This window comes from Phoenix dactylifera, chromosome 9 (genome assembly GCF_051530095.1).
Source record: "Phoenix dactylifera cultivar Ajwa chromosome 9, Ajwa_hap1_PhDact_Kaust_v1.1, whole genome shotgun sequence".
Lineage (NCBI taxonomy): Eukaryota > Viridiplantae > Streptophyta > Magnoliopsida > Arecales > Arecaceae > Phoenix > Phoenix dactylifera.
In genome coordinates this window covers 6,247,959-6,264,432 of record NC_143198.1, presented here as the reverse complement: position 1 = coordinate 6,264,432, position 16,474 = coordinate 6,247,959, and the positions used below count along the sequence as shown (strand labels likewise).

Below are 16,474 nucleotides of genomic sequence, written 5' to 3'. Positions count from 1 at the left end.
AAAAAAAAAAAAAACCCAAGCAGTTCCATTTCCAGAAACTTGAACCTTCTTTCCTTAAATTTTATGGAAGTATAATAAATCCTCTACCATTAGGCAAAATTATTGTGGCTTTGGACTTAACCTAACACATTTTTTACATCCTCTTGTAGAAACTCACATTACACTACAGTTGGCAATTTAAAACATTCTAAATAATTGATATTTCCCTTTCCAGTGACAGAGTCCTTTCAAACGCAAGTACGGATAGATACAGACTGAGCAATCTGAAATTTCTTTTAAAAAGACCCAGATGAAAAATCAAGGTATTGGTACACCATGTAACCCGAGCCAACTTCAGCACTCCGTTGGACAGACACAGAAGCTGAATCCCGGCAAATGTTTGAACTGTAAACAATGCTGGATCATTCAGCATGGCAAATGCTCTTACCTCTCACGAGTCATTTTGTGAAGCAGGTTCTCAATACGACGGAGCAGGGGGGCCAAACATTATATTCAGTATGCCAGAATGGCGACAATTTTTGAAATGGCTGGACATCTTTTGCCAATCTTGTGCTTACCATCCAAAACACACATCCTACCACACCTTTCAAGACGAATCATCGGAGCAGACGATTTAATATTTGGCAAACTTGTACGACACCTCATGGTAACGGTTATCATCAAGGACAACTAACTAAACACGAAGAGAGCCCCCCATTGAGGGGACACCTCTTAATGATCAAAACATCCTTGCTGGATTCAATCATCTTTACTACCATTAGCAGAAACTTCCAGTATCAGCTTAGCGCTTCACATTTTTGAATGCATTTTCCATACACCGACTTGACAGATATGGCCAGATATTTATCGACTCTGACATACATTTTCAAAAAGAGTTCGCTAACCAATATGCTCACATACATATTATCCTCACGAAACGAAATTCTACAGCACCTACATCTAGATTTTGAATACAAAAATATTCACCCACAGTGCATCATCAAACGACCCACCACGTAGTACTTCATAAAAATCGGATCTTATAGGTTCCCATTATGAATAGTATGAATACAGAACCAGTTGCTTGATTGTTAGAACAGAACAGCACTAACCAATCAGAACAAGCAATTTGAAACAATACATGCTGCTTCCATGCCAAAACATAGTTGAATATCCAGAACTTAAAAAAGTTTGGCAGTTACATTCATAAGATGGAATGAGGAAAAATGGAAGGACAAAAAACAAACCTTGTAGATGCCAAGTGCCCGTGACAACCATGGATCCAGGCTACACAAGCTAAGAGAAGCTCTCTCACCAACCAAAGCATGCATAAAAGAACTACCTTGTGCACACTTCCCATCTCTCAAAAGAACAGAGATGAACGAAGGCTAACAGTGACAGAACCTGTACAACTTCTATTCCCAATACATTTGTCTGGAGTTCCAATAAAGAGCACCAAAATTAAGCTCCCCAGAAGAAGAAAACTTCCAGACAACTCCCACAAAACACTAACAGAATACATATATGCAGGGACTAATTATGACCCAAATAAAAAAGGAGAGAAGCTACAAGCACTTTACCTGACTTTGATGCGGGGAAGCGTGGGAAAGATTGACTTACGAACGCTGCAGATTTCTGAAACAGAATTCAGAACCAGGTAGGCGCCGCCAATCACAAGGAAACTCTGTTTCCAAACGAGAAATAGACTCTCAAATAGAGCTGCTGTTGTTGTTGGATCTTCCCGCAATGAACCTGAATCAAGGCATCCAAAACGGGGGATTCAACGTTGCTAAAAACTCAATCTAAGCTCGGTTTTGCTGAACGAGAACAGAGCATAAAAAACTGGGGATACGCTGAAACTCTCAAGCGTTCCTTTCTTCATTCATGACGGCTGAAACCAAAAATTAACAAGAAGAAGAGCACAGCTCTTCTAATGATCCTTTTATAGGATTACAAACCCACCCTAAACCTAACCAATGGACCCAACACAAAGCAAATCCTAAATCAACAAGGACTCCTAATCCCAACTAAATTCAGACCCAAAACATGACTAAATTCAGCAATGAAACAAAAGACTCTAAACTGGCTTGATTAAACCAAAATTCAGAAGCGAACTAATCTGATTCGACTCTCCTTGAGCGTGGGATTAATCTCTCCTTGAATGGGATTGATCCAAACACCCCACAGAGAAGAGGCTTCAAATCTTCACGGCTGCAATTTCTTCTCCCTATTCCTCTGTTCCATGGCCCTGTTCCGTGGAAGGAACCGTCCTGCATCAGACTTCCACAAATGCTCACACCCTCATGTGCTTATGTTCCCCGCGACATCACCATGTTTCAGTTTTTGGAGGGGCATGAATGCATGATACGTAGAAATGATATAGGGATAAATATCATACAACATGCTGTTATTAAACTGTTAATCTTTCCAGCTGTATTAGCCAGGAACCGACTCAGAGGTAACAGGACCACTGCCACCTCCATGGGCACTAAAACCAGTTATGGGCATAGATCTCTGAGCAAAATCAAGCAACATCTTGCGCTGGTGCTCATTTGTATGAGGAAGGCTCGCACGCAGCAGCTCCACAGGCATCTCTCTGCTTATAGCTCTTGCTGCTTCAGACCCAATAATTGAAGTGTTCGGTGCCTGCATGAGCAACATTTGCATTATACTGTCATATTTACTCAGACAGTACTTTGTGAGAAGCCTAAAAGAGGCATCAAACGACGCTTGCCAAAGAGCTCGGTTGGACATGCTGTAGTTGCTTGCAGCCTGGCGGTCTGTCAAAAGTTCTGTTGCTCTGTCAAGAACAGATTTTATAATTATGGATGCTCCATCACCAGCTGAACTTCCAAGAGGGCGAAGAGGTGGCTGTTCGGATGAGCAAACCACAGCAGCAAGGCAAGCACTGAGTGCACTTAGCTCCATATTGTGCCCACATGAAGAAACAGTCTTGGCAAGATTCAATGTCGTTTCTGCTACACTAGAATCTGATGGCAAGCCACCAAACAAAAACCGTAGGTGCCGGAAAATGGCCATGCAGACTATTCGAGAGAGCTCACTTCCAGGATTAAGAAGCTGAAGTTAACGTGACAGGAGCTTCCGGTCCTTTGGCAGAGATGCTAGGCGAAGAAACACAAGAACATCTTTTGGAGCAAGCCCAACAGAATGTCCACCTTTACCTAGTCTATATAAGGATCATTTATGTGAGTTGCAGCATGCTGCATTCTCAAAATGCTTTCGATCTCTTCAGCTGACATATACTTGGACCTAAACTGTGGCAGCCCATTATCACCCTTTGGCTGCCGGCATCAGAAGATTGTTTAGAAAATCGCATGTTCTGTTTTCCCCTTTGTGATGGTTTAGATCTCTGATCTCTCAAGTCAGACATACTAAGAACTGCATCAAGCTTATTCCTTATTTGTGGAGGATGAGAGTTGAAAAACGGAGACTGCAAGCGAGAAAACTGGGGCACAGATGGCTGGATCTGTTGCAGTCTCTGCTGTTGCTGCTGCGAAAGTAGCTGTGAAGGCATTAAGCCATTTGGCTGCGGCAAATGTTGCTGTAGGAAGTTAGGCTAGCTTGATTCAACCAGTGATTCTGCAGCCGGCTATTAATTGAGAGGCCTGGAGAGGCAAACTGAGGCATGTTTCCACCATGGTGCAACCCATGCGATAGTCCTGCCAAATGAAGCTGAGGACCAGAAAAGGGAGATAGATTTGGAGTTGTCATCTGAAGCCCAGCAGTTAGAGATGGAATGCTTGCATGGCGTATGAGGTTTGGTGAAATCTGAGATCGTCCACCAGGTGGAGGGTAGGATGTGAAAGATGATTTCGGTGCAAGAATTGGTTCACTGGAGTGTTGTGGTTGCTGTTGATGATATGAGGATGTTCTGTACAGGGGTTTAGATTCCGAAAGCCGAGATGATGAAGGATGTGGCCGTGACAACCATCGTTTACCCTCCTGATAATTTTCAGCATCTAAAATATTCTGATCAATCCAGTTTGAAAAATCTGCCTCCTGTGTTCAGTCTGCAGTTGAAGAACCTGAAGAAACAACATACATTATTCAACAAGACAGCGGAACATAAGAAAACAATTTATCTTAACAGATGCATCATTAACCATAATTTTTCACAAACAAAAGCAAGGTTCACAGTGATAAAGACCTTTAAGCTTAGGGCATTGATAGTCTTCACAGTGACACAAACACAACCCTTTCAAAACAAAAGAAGAGTGGGTAGGTTTAGAAACCTCCAATTACCAAACCTTATCAAGTTGGTAGGGGAAGAAGGCCAAGAAGATATCACATCACAGACTGATTTGTATCATGTGAAACCATATAATATGCTTTAAGCTAATCCTCACGTCTTTTCTATCCAAATGGCCACTTTAATTTGAATGGTGGAGGGCCCACTTGTATCTGGGTGGGGAGGTTAGACATCACCAAGCCATCAGCATTGATAAAAAAATCATGCAGTACTAGAAATAACAAGGTGGTCATATGTCTCATAGGAATGAAGCATGTGATGGGATTTTATCCTCATCTCATAAAAAAGGATTGTATCTATCCCTCGGCCCCATTATATCCGCATCATCTTATCATCACCTTGCCATTCTATGTCAAAGTATGGGGGAAGGGGTTCCACCTCGCCTCCATTTTTTCTTAGTCTCCTCCATTTTTTCTTGAATTCTTTTTGCTCCAACCCACATCTTGGGGAGTGCTGAACGGAAAGTTATTATTAGCCCACTGTTGGAGAGAGGTGGGGCCCAGCGAGTCACTGTCCACGCGTACGCCAAGTTCGCGTACGCCAAGTTTTTTTAAAATATACTTTTGGGTTTGAATGCTGAAAATGGACACAGAAAAGAAAAGAAAAATAACCCAAAAGGGGAATCGCAACCCGATCAAGAATTTTTCACCTCTCAACTTGCCAATCCTCAGTTAAACATTTTTCACTAGAAGAAATCCAACTACAAGCTTTTCGGTTGCAAGCATGCCTTCATTAAAGTTCTTTTGCAGGTAAAAACAAATAGACAAACAACAAATAAATAAAACTCGACAATTTTATGAAACAAAAGGATAGAACATAACAGGTGACATTTGAACCACCTCACCAGATAAATGGTACATCTATTCACCAATTCAAGACCCCTTTATTCAAGGTCATATGGGTCAACTTTGTTCATCACAAACACCACACAGACTTGCACTTCTCAGGAAGTAGCAAAAATGTTACCATATATAGCATGCTGCAAATTTCCAAAGATAGGTTAAATCTTGGAGATCAAACAGTCAAAGCCCCTATTCCATACTATCCCACTATCATTTACAAGGGTACAAAAATTTTCCACCATAAACCCTATTCAGAGATAACCTGTATAAGTATTGCATGGAAATTTTATTAACTTTAATTTTGTGAAGATGTTATATCTATCTTTATATATGTTTATGTGCACGCATGCACGCTGGGGCTGCTTATGGGCCAGGGTCAGGCCTAGGCCCGATGACCAGAGCTTGTTACAGCTGGGCTGAGCTAAATCCATGGACTGGGCCTGAGCCTCAATTTTCAGGCATGTACCTTCTTTCCAGCTCGATTTGAGCAAGTCCAACCTGTAGCTTGTTCTTGTTTTCTATTACCAAAAAGTGAAGCAGTCATGCCCTAATACAAACATCCTGATTCCTTCCCTTCTTTTTGTCCTCTCTTCTCTTCAGAGCGTGCAAGTTATCCTCATCCACTACTACCATAGCTATTAGAGATGAAGGGCAACATGTTAGACATCAAATGATGATGGAAAAGAATTGTTGGATGCATGTGGCAAAAGAGAAGAGCAATTGGAGGGGAGTGGCAGAGGAGAGAACAAAATAAGTGATCAGTGGCAGATGATAGAAGAGTAGGGCACAGCAAGCAGCAGAGGAAAGTGGTATGTAGTGAGAGGCAACAGAGAACATTGAGTAGCAGAGGAGAGTTCACCATGGATGGCGAGATATGGAGAGGACTGGCAACCGTGTTCGAGGTCAGCTTCAATAGAATAGGGTTCTAGTTGGAAGATTGGAGATGTGGTCTTCAATTGAATTTTATTTTATTTCATCACAAAGGTAATGTTGTTTTGGCCCCACGTCGAATGTAGGCCAGGCCGAACTTGAGCCTAGCAAAAATAAAATAAAATTCACACACGGGCCGAGCCAGGCATGCCTTCTTTAGTCTAGTGCTAGGCGAGAACTTATGACGGGCTGGCTCAAGCCTGACCCATTAATAACTCTAGTATGCACAGACACAAATATACAATTATATAAGTGAAAATTTATATATATATATATATAAAGTAATATAATTATAACATAAATACTTCATAGTAAAAGAATCAAGGCACCAAGGGTTAAGAGTCGTAATCCAATAAGAATTTGAAAGAATAATGAGAAAATACCCAAGAACAAAAACCAAAGGGTAAAAAAAATGGATGAAACAATATTGGAAGCACAGAAAAAAGAAGAGGATAAATCATTGAAGTTCCACAACATTCAATGACATATTTACTGAAGTTGTGAAAATCTATTAATTCAACAAAAAAATAGATAAAAAGTGACATTTTTATGAAATTAGTATGAAATTGGAAAATAATATTTTGAGAAAAACTCAAGAAAAATCAAACAATTTCACAACAAGTCAGATGATTTTATTACTAGGCAAAACACAACAAAGAAAGGATTATCAGTCTGTTCTAGAAGGAATGTACCATGGGCGGCCAATGTCAGCACTACGCATGGGGTCAATACTAAGAACCAAGCAAACCTCTTGGCACCACTTTATGCCAACCCATATCAAACACAACCCAGTACCATCTTAGTACCAACAGATGCCAAGCGAAAAAGATTCAAGAAATATTGCTACTGTTTTAACCGTTTCATAACCTTAAAGAGGGAGGGCTGTTTGCTGTGAACAACATGCTATAACTCAACACCTAAAAAGATGAAAATAAACATTAAAACTGCATCCCACTTAAATTTAGAATAATTTAAAACTCAAATTCCATCAAAAAAATATGATCAGCTTTCCAATTAAAGAACAAAAACATTCTAATTCTTGGGGATGTCTCATGATAACATCTTTTAATTGCTATAGAGTTTCTCAAATATAAAGCTATTAAATTTCACTAAATTCAAACATTGTCAAAACCAAATGAACTGGCAGGACATTTTGTATCTTAATTCTCCAAAAAAATTTCACCTAATATGACGTTCAAGTTTTCGACACACAACTCTTCAATATGAATGCATGATAGTTTTCCCCCAGGAGATTATGAATGATGATTGTTTATTTTGTCAAAAATTTGCTGTAGTAATATTAGTGCCATGTTTGGATATCATATTTTTGAAAGGAGAGATAATTGATCCGTCAGCTCCTCTTAGATTTTTCTACCATTTTGGATTTGCTTCTTGTCAGCCGTGTCTCTTCTTGAATGTCCAGCTCCTAACAAGCATCTGCCGCCTCGTCAATAGTAAAAAGAGATTGTTACAGACGAATAAATAAATAATTCTGCGTAAGGTTTGATTTTTAATTAGTTGGGGGATTCAAGTAATGACATCATTCTAAAAAAGGAACTCACTATCTCTTTGCTTGTGGGGAAAAAAGAAGATGAGAAGAAGAGGAGGTGGGGCCAAATCGATCCTTCCTCCCTGCATCCCATGTCATTTTACGAAGACCTCGGCATGACTCAATGCGTCTTCAAAGCATTTAAAAGCCTTCGACGACGATCATTCGCATCAATTTACCAAAGTCAGTTAGAACAAACAGAAATAGTGTTTGGTAACAATAAAGAGGGTTTAGTCACCAACTATAATCTCTTAAAAAGAAGAAGAAAAATAAAACGGTGGGACAGGACCCCACATATTTAAGGTTGGAAACTTGGAATTCATTTGAGGTGAAGGCGTTTGGTTTGCTTGCGTTCTTACGCGAACATTGGCTGCTTACAAAATGATAAAGAATCGAAAATTGGAAAATAATAACCATAAAGGCGAAAAAGTAAGTGTGAGCTTGCCACCCAATGACCCAAAGGAAAGTACTGTTGGTCATGAGACTCCAACAACAAATCCGAGAGAATGCTGCAATCTGCATCCATGCTGGTGAATTACAGCTCTATTATTAAGTGCTAGAGAGAACCAAAGTTGCAGGTAAAAGTGGAAGGATAATATTTTTTCAGATTTATTTTCGTATTCGAATTTATTCAAATATAAATAAAAATTTAAATATTCAACTAATATCCGTATGCCTATCCATATTCATTAAAGAAAAATAGATATGACAACACATGGATTGTATTCGAATATCTGATTCTATTTCTAACCCTATTTAATTTTACAAAATATTCATAAGCTTTAAAAAAAATAAATGGCCATATTAACGTTAATATTTATTAACTTAATTTATAATTCACTTAGTGATATTTTTAATTTTATGGCCATAAAATTTAATTATCCAAATTATATTTGTAGTTATATTCATGCTTCTGATATCTAATTTGTATATATATATATATATATATTTAAAATAAATATAAATATAAATTTTTGCATGTAACTAATATTTATATTTATATTTATATTTATATTTATATTTATTAAATAATATAAATATAAATATATTATTATCTGATCTGATTTTAATGCTACATCAGATTGTGATAAAGATTGGGAAAATAATTTTGTTAGCATGGTGCATTTTGGTTCGGCACATTTCGGCTTTTTATTGCCGTGCCTCAGCAAGCATTGTGGCAACCGCTAATTTGTCAGTATTTTCCGAGCAAGTGGCGCCTACCAGGGAGCATTGTGGCAAGTGCTTATACTAAGAGAAGATTTAATTCGAAAGAAATTTTCTCAATGCATACACTCGAATAATTAGCATTACAAACTAAGTGAGGGATTGTTGGAAGTCTCCTTCCTTTTGGTAGTTTGTAATGTTGAGAGGCTTTATAAGCATTCATATCCTATACATGTTCAAGTAATGTTTTGGTGGGAATTTGTGGAGGGACAGCCAATATAATATTAATCAAAGATTAGCACTTGGACACGTGGCACGTGGCACGTGCACGTGTAAAATTCAGATTGGCTATGTATTTATTTATTTTTTTACACTAATACAGTTTTGTACAACATAACTGCCAAGGCAGTTTTTATCGGTTTTGTACAAAAATAACTGCATTAGCAGTTATGTTTTGAACAGACACTGTTCTAATAGTTGTGTTGGTTCAGGGTTTAGTTTAGGGTTATAAATAGCCAATGTCCTTCATAGATTAATGTAACTTCTTTTTCAAAACTTTTCATTCAGTTGTTCTGGGGAATCCTAGTTTTGCTGGCTAGGATTCTATTTTGGTTTTGTTGTATCCTGGAGCAAATTTGCTGGATCACCGACAACAATATAGTGGGGGCAAAATTCGCTTAAGGACAGTGTTAATTCACGCTTCAAGACCGGTTTCAAATACTAGAGATTCTTCTTCTACACAAGTACTATCTGAGATTTACTTGATCATACCTATATGCTTGGAGCTAAAGAAGTTGCTATTCTCTTGCCTACAACCAGGTCTCTTGGTCTTCATGATGGTTGTCCTCACATTGAAGCTTCCGAATATAAATTGCCACCAAGGTCGTAGCCTAATGGTGCTGGGCAGAATTTCTATCATCACGGTCCTAAGTTCAAGTCGCTGCGGCGTTGATTAAAATGTGGCTTCGGCCACTGCTTGGACATGAGGCATAGGAACGCTTCTTGAACCTCTAGTAGCCGGGGCGCTAGGTGTGACGTACTCACACGTGGGACTCGAGCCAAAGCCCAGAGGGGTAGCTGAGCCGGGCCCATGGGTAGGGAGGGTATGAGTAAAACCGGTTGGGATGCCCAACACACGGCCATTTTTGCTCGCATCGAACATTCTCCTGGCGGGGCGGGGGCCCAGTGGAGGCTGCTACGCGGGGGGTGGACTTGTCCCCTCCTCCCCCCTTCCTCTTTTCCCTAGCCAAAAAAAAAAAGAAAAGCCACGAAATTCCTCACTGCTGCCACCGTATCTCTTCTCGTATGTTTCGCATATTTTGGGGTGCCATGCCACGCATTCTTTTTTTATGCATGGAGGATGCAGGGTTCTGCATTATTTGAAGTTTCTATAATTCTATTGCCGTGCCCCATGAATTTTGTGGCCAAGTCAGGCACAACCTTTTTTCTGTGTGCATGGAGGTTTTTGTTCTGCGTATTTTGAGCCCCAGGAACCTTATGGCCTACGCATGCACGACCTTCTTTTTTTTGCTTTAACATGCACGACCTTCTTTGTGCATGGAGAATCATATTCTAGATTCCAATTGCCGGGCCCCACGCGCTTTGTGGCCAAGTCATGCGGAGAATATGGGTCCTGCGTCGTGCGACGGTCCTTTTCGTTCTGCATTACCTCTCGCATACCGTGCCCCATGTCCTTTGTGGCGAAGTCACGCACAATATTCCTCGTCTTGTTCCGTTTGCAACATTTCAATCTAACCGTTGAGTTTCTTTGTAAAGGAGGACCGATAAGGTTCATCTCCACGGCATGGTCGTACCTGGATGACATCTCATATTCTCATTGCACCTCTTAATTGGGACACCGCGATCATCAAACAACCTAAACGGTATTTTATCCAGAAAAACATGATATGGCACGACTTTATCTCCTTCATTTTACCCAAAAAAAAAAAGAAGCAAGAGATGGAATTGTGGTTATCCTTCTTAATGCGTTATAATAATTAATTAAAAGACAATGAAAGATGGTCTTACAAAAGAATGCTGTGATCTCCATCCCCTCACCACCATGTTGTTGAGGACCCCACCAAGATAATTGGTATCCAAGGACTGCAACGTTGTCGTGCCCATCCGATGGATTTGGCTTTAATTGGCTTTACATTGATTACGGTTGACTCGAGTGGCACTTAAGCTATTATTTCATTGGTTTGAATGTAATGGACGTGCAAGTGATCCACGAAGAGAGAGCTATTATTGTGCATAAGGGTGAAATAGAGGGCTTTGGTGGGTGCTATCAGGTTTATTTCTAAATTTTTTAATGATACGTCACTGTATAAACATATGATTCTGGCATGTAGGATGTAGCTTGCAGAGATAACAACACTACAAGAATAATGGTCATTAGCGACGCATTTTTTGGCCTTTAATGACGCTTTTAAGCGTCGCTAAAAAACATACCGACGCTTTCCTAAGCGTCGGCAAAGCGTCGCCTATGCTACAGTGGAGAAAATGTTTTCCGACGCGTCGAAAAGCGTCGAATATTAGCAACGCTTTACCGACGCTATAAAGCGTCGTTAAATTGCAATTTAACGACGCTTTAAAGCGTCGGTAAATGTTCAATTTACCGACGCTTTAAAGCGTCGTTAATTCAAACCTACCGACGCTTTAAAGCGTCGCTAATTGATTTCTGGTCGAAATTTTAACGACGCTTTAAAGCGTCGTTAGAATATTAATTTTTTTTAAAAAAAATTGAAAAATTTTTAAACCCTGTTTACAATATCAAAGCCACACACACTAAGCGAGATATACACAAAATCAAACATATTTATCTAAACATTCATATTGTCAAATTACATTCATACTATCAATTTACATTTACAATGTACTTCAAAAAGCATAAAAAAATACATATAAACTCCAAAATAAATGCTTCAGGGGTCGCTAGCATCACCATCTCTACGTGCAGATGAAGTATCAGGAACCTGTAATAAAAAAACTTAAGCAGTTAAGAATACGAAAATTATTAAGCTCTTTAAGAAAAATATGATACTTATGCAAAATGTTCAAGTAGATGTAGTAATTTACCTGAGGAGGGACAAACTGATGCAACAAAGATGTAATATGATTAATCTGAGCCCTCAAAGATTGCATCTCTGTCTGGTGGCTCTGCTTTAACTCTTTTATCTCTGCCTTCAGATCATTAACCTCTGCAGTGCTACTACTCTGTCTAACATCTTGAGTATATCTACCCACTGCAGACAACTGAGTGGGGGTAACTCCAATGCCATAACCCCTCACTCGACCATAACGCTCCGAGCCCATCAATTCGGTAAACACCTGAGCTTCGACACCTCTGGTGTTGCCGATTGAAGATGACTCTCCGATACGCTCTGAAATAAGGGATGTAGCTCTGTCCTATATCTCTAAAAAACAATCAAATTAATTTTTGAAAAATTAAAATATATAAAAAATCATTGTAGAAATTATTAATAAGTACATACAACTATATCTCTCGACTCCTCTCGGACAAAGCTGCCATCTCGGTGGGTGTGAGTCATCTTATAGAACTCCACCTCACCAGGTTTCCTCCCATGGTCTTCCATCTATAACAAAAAGTATATTGGAAGAGTTTCATCTTATAGAACTATATCATGATACATGCTATATGATACAAGAGTTCCAAAAAGTTTCAAAAAAACTTACGAATTCAGCTCTGAGCCTCGCATAACTCTTCGAGCCTGAAGTGTGAGGAATTGTCTGAGATGCTCGTGCGGCTCGACCAATGTCAGAATATGTCTACCACGAAAAAAGTAAACATTGTAATATATTAAATATATTAAACATTTATAAGGTATTGAGAGAGAATAGTCCATTCTCATCCTCACGAAGCTGCCACACATCCCGTGCTCGAGAGGAACCCCGTGTCAACCTCACTCTCCCTTGTTCATCTATAAAAAATAATAATTAAAACATTGGAGGCAAATTAATTAAAATAATTAGATTGTAAATGAACTTAATATATGCACTTTAAATCAAATTACCTTGGATATGCAAGTCATCCATAACCTCCTGGCCTGGATGTTGCTGAGACTGGAACTCATGCTGAGACTCGGACTCGTGCTGCTGGGGCTGCTGGGATCGCATGGACTGAGCAGAAGAAGATCCCACCTGAGACTGCTGGAACTCCACATCTCTGAATCGTTTTCCTCGGTGCATTTTGTTACCTAAGCAAGTACTTAAGCAATTGAAATCTGTTTAAAAATGCAAGAGTAACTAATGTATAAATCATAAAATATTAAAAATTCATGGGGTACTCCACAGAAGGAAAGGCCCTGATCGCTAATGTATAGTAACTAGTAATGCAATTGCAAGAGTAAATAATTACAGTCCAAATCTTCCACTGGATAATGAATCAACCAAACTCAGAATCATTTGATTTAGTTCTCACGAAATAATTTATGGTTTGATTATGTCACAGTTGTCTACTTCTGATGGGTGGACTCCCTGTCTCAGGAGCTATTATTCATCTTATCTGAATGGAAAACTGGTTTCGGTCCTGAGATACAATCAATGTTGAACACTCCGAGTCCAGTCATGCACCTTCAATCGTCTGTCCCCAAAATGAAACAATTAATAAATAGGGCATTTTTTTCTTACTTCTGAATCAACAACAGTAATTGTGAAATGTGATTGCGGATAACTTCACGGCTCTTTCTTACTGCAGATTTTTTGTACAAAAGAACAAGCTCATCTACCAATCTGAGCAGAAGAATAACAAGTCAGCAGGAGCTTCTATTCAACAGAATCCACAACTAAATAATTAGCAGACTATCTAAATTATAAACGAGATTAAAATACAAACACCAACAAGTACTGATCAATTTATATCCTTGTGCCGCAAAAATTGGAAAATAGAGGAGCAAGTACCTGTCTAGCACCGCACCATTGCTTGGGAACTAACAGTACATAATAAAAGGCAAATGATAACAAGAACACAGTACGTAATAAAAGGCAAATGGTAACAAGAACACAGTACATAATAAAAGCCAAATGATAACAACAACTTATAACCCCAAACAATTGGACAAGGCATGTGATCAGTTATGGTATGATCATACTCCAGGTCCAGCTGCCTAATGCTTAATGGTTTTCTGTTTGCCCCAAAATGCTCGCATGCAAAGCCTATGCCACTTTACTAGTATAGATAAAAGAAAGTTGTTTTAGTGCATGGTACCTCTATATGCTTATTTGAGAGCATCCATGTGAGTTTATGAACATAAATGCATGCATACATTATGGCGTAACAAAGTATATAATGCCACTTTACTGGTATAGGTAAAAGAAAATTGTTTTAACGCATGGCACCTCTATATGCTTATCTGAGAGCATCCATGTGAGTTATGAACATAAATGCATGCATACATTTTGGCGAAACAAAGTATACACCGTGTCATTTTTATTAGACAGACCAATTTATTGATATAATATATGCCAAACAGCAGATTAGTACTTTGTTGTTCTTTATAATCCACAAACATCAAGTTTCTAATATGTTTTTATCTGTAAATAAATTGAGCATATCTTAATTATGTATTTATGCGTCCACCACTCACAAAAACCACCATATACATGTAAATACAAACAAATAGACATATACATACACTTTGAGAGAAAGATTGGACATCGTCCAGTCCTACATAAATGCATACAAACATACTACATGCATACATATATTTGAAGAAGCCGATGATTAGTATTTTGAAGCACGTCATGACATCAGCAGAGCCATAGTGCAGCAGGGACCATGCACCAGTGTTACTACAATTAAATGATTCATATTCTAAAATGATCTGAGCATTAGAAATTTCCAAGTAGCATTACTTGAAAAATTAAGCATGGGTTTCAAAACATGGACCAAAAATTGTTTTGCTGAAGTCTGGCTGGTTTCTAATAAAGAAAACAGATGTGTGAGAGCAAAGTGTCATGAAGGAAATATATGGTACCAACTATTAACAAGGATGTGGTAATTCTTCTTGCACAGTATCGGTAAACAATTATTGGTTAAACAATAAAACAATTTGCACAGTATATTCCAAATTCATACGCTACTAGTAGAAAAGTCAGTATCGGTAACATAGAAACAGACTAGAAAATTTTTCTTACCATTACGAAACTATACTCTTTCATTGTCCATCAGTCGGCATAATATTAAAAGGCATACACTGAGTATAAGTCTCATTATCCTCCTCTTCCAACCCTTTTCCTATATCATACAAGTCCCTAGGTTTAGTCTTAATGACAACAGACCAATCTTTATCTTTTGAGTCTTGTACAAAAAACACTTGTCGAGCTTGAGATGAAAAAATGAATGGGTCATCTTTCAAAAGATTAAACCCATCAGTATGTAGAACTCATAGTTCGAAAGGGATTAAACCCATCAGTAGCCAAACCCAGTCTGACACTGCGAGCATCAGAAGCAAATTCGTGATGCCTATCATCAAATGCTTTCCATGCTAAACTATCTGCTGGGTGTCGTAACATTCCATCTTTTGTACGGCCTTCGTCATGCCATCTCATAGAGGAAGCCGTCTTTGATGATGCATACATTCTTTTCAATCTAGGTATGAGAGAAAAATATCTCAACACTTTAGCCGGTCTTTTCTTAGTCTGTGCAGCATCCACTTCATTCAAAAAATCATGCTCATCTTTAGATTTCTCCCATCGTGAAGATCCACATATTTGGCACGACTCTTCGTTAATATTTCCACCACGGAATAAAATACAGTCATTCGGACAACTGTGTATCTTCTCGTATCCAAGATCCAATTCTTTTACTAATTTTTTGGCTTCATAAGAAGATGATGGCAAAGTAACGCCTTCCGGAAATGCATCATTTAATAATTGGAGAAGCATAATAAAAGACTTGCTAGACCACCCATTCAAATACTTCAAATGGAATAAATGCACAAGAAAAGAAATCTTTGTAAAATTCTTACAACCCGGATATAGTTCTTCATCACAAGATTTCAGCAAGTTATGATACCGAGCTGTGTCATCATCAGAGTGTATATGTTCTTCAACATGCATAAAATCAGTTGCTGTACGCTCATCACCTATTTCAGTTGCTTCTTGTCCTCCACTAATATCTGTTAAATTTCTAATACTATGTCCAAGAGCATCTCTGAGTAAGCCCCTTATATCATCTTCTCCTACAGGTTTTTTTTCTGTATTACTGGATGCAAAACTAGAGGTGTCTTCTATATACGAGGGTTGGTTACATGGAGATGACAATATCAACTCTCCATGAAATACCCATTCAGTATAACCTCTTGTAAAACCATTCCACACTAAATGTTCTTCAACAGTTTTTGGAGCAAGAGAAGAAGCATTTACACATTTTCGACATGGACATAAAATCTTCCCATTCATATTAGATTTCTGAAAAGCAAATTTAATAAAATTCTGAACTCCATTCAAATATTCGTCACTGTATCTCGGCTTATTCATCCAACTTTTGTCCATTCTAAGAAAAAACAAGGTAAATGATACAGTCAAAAATATGCATGCGTACACTGGCTCAAGCAAAATTAAGTTAAACAAATAGCACTTAATCAATTAATTCAATGATTGCATAGCCTTCATTTAACTGACATGGTCTGAAATCCCTTGCCAGAAGTAAATGAATGCTTCAATTGAAATCCCTTGCCAATTAAAAAAAACCCAAATATTTAACTTTTCCATCAAGCA

The 16,474-nt window shown here is 38.5% G+C and overlaps 1 protein-coding gene, 1 long non-coding RNA gene and 2 pseudogenes across 2 annotated transcripts; all 4 read right to left on the bottom strand.

The window, feature by feature from the left end:
• Nucleotides 1-1,953: 1,953 nt before the first annotated feature.
• On the bottom strand, nt 1,954-3,033 carry LOC148702418 (protein PAT1 homolog 1 pseudogene; annotated as a pseudogene).
• A 15-nt stretch (nt 3,034-3,048) lies between these two features.
• LOC148702417 (protein PAT1 homolog 1 pseudogene) lies at nt 3,049-4,044 on the bottom strand (annotated as a pseudogene).
• A 7,847-nt stretch (nt 4,045-11,891) lies between these two features.
• Nucleotides 11,892-12,543, bottom strand: LOC148702416 (uncharacterized). The gene is made up of 3 exons (XR_015968684.2): nt 12,431-12,543; nt 12,229-12,330; nt 11,892-12,142 (listed from the first exon to the last, which is right to left on the bottom strand). It is a non-coding gene; the product is annotated as an uncharacterized LOC148702416 (long non-coding RNA).
• Nucleotides 12,544-15,124: 2,581 nt separating this feature from the next.
• On the bottom strand, nt 15,125-16,156 carry LOC148702415 (uncharacterized). The gene has a single exon (XM_088703827.1). The coding sequence runs from the start codon at nt 16,154-16,156 to the stop codon at nt 15,125-15,127; it is 1,032 nt and encodes a 343-aa protein (XP_088559953.1).
• Between the last annotated feature and the right edge of the window lie 318 nt (nt 16,157-16,474).

What these genes read in the sequence shown, in the direction of transcription:
- LOC148702415 (XM_088703827.1), bottom strand. Translation starts at nt 16,156, where the DNA reads ATGAATGGGAAGATTTTATGTCCATGTCGAAAATGTGTAAATGCTTCT.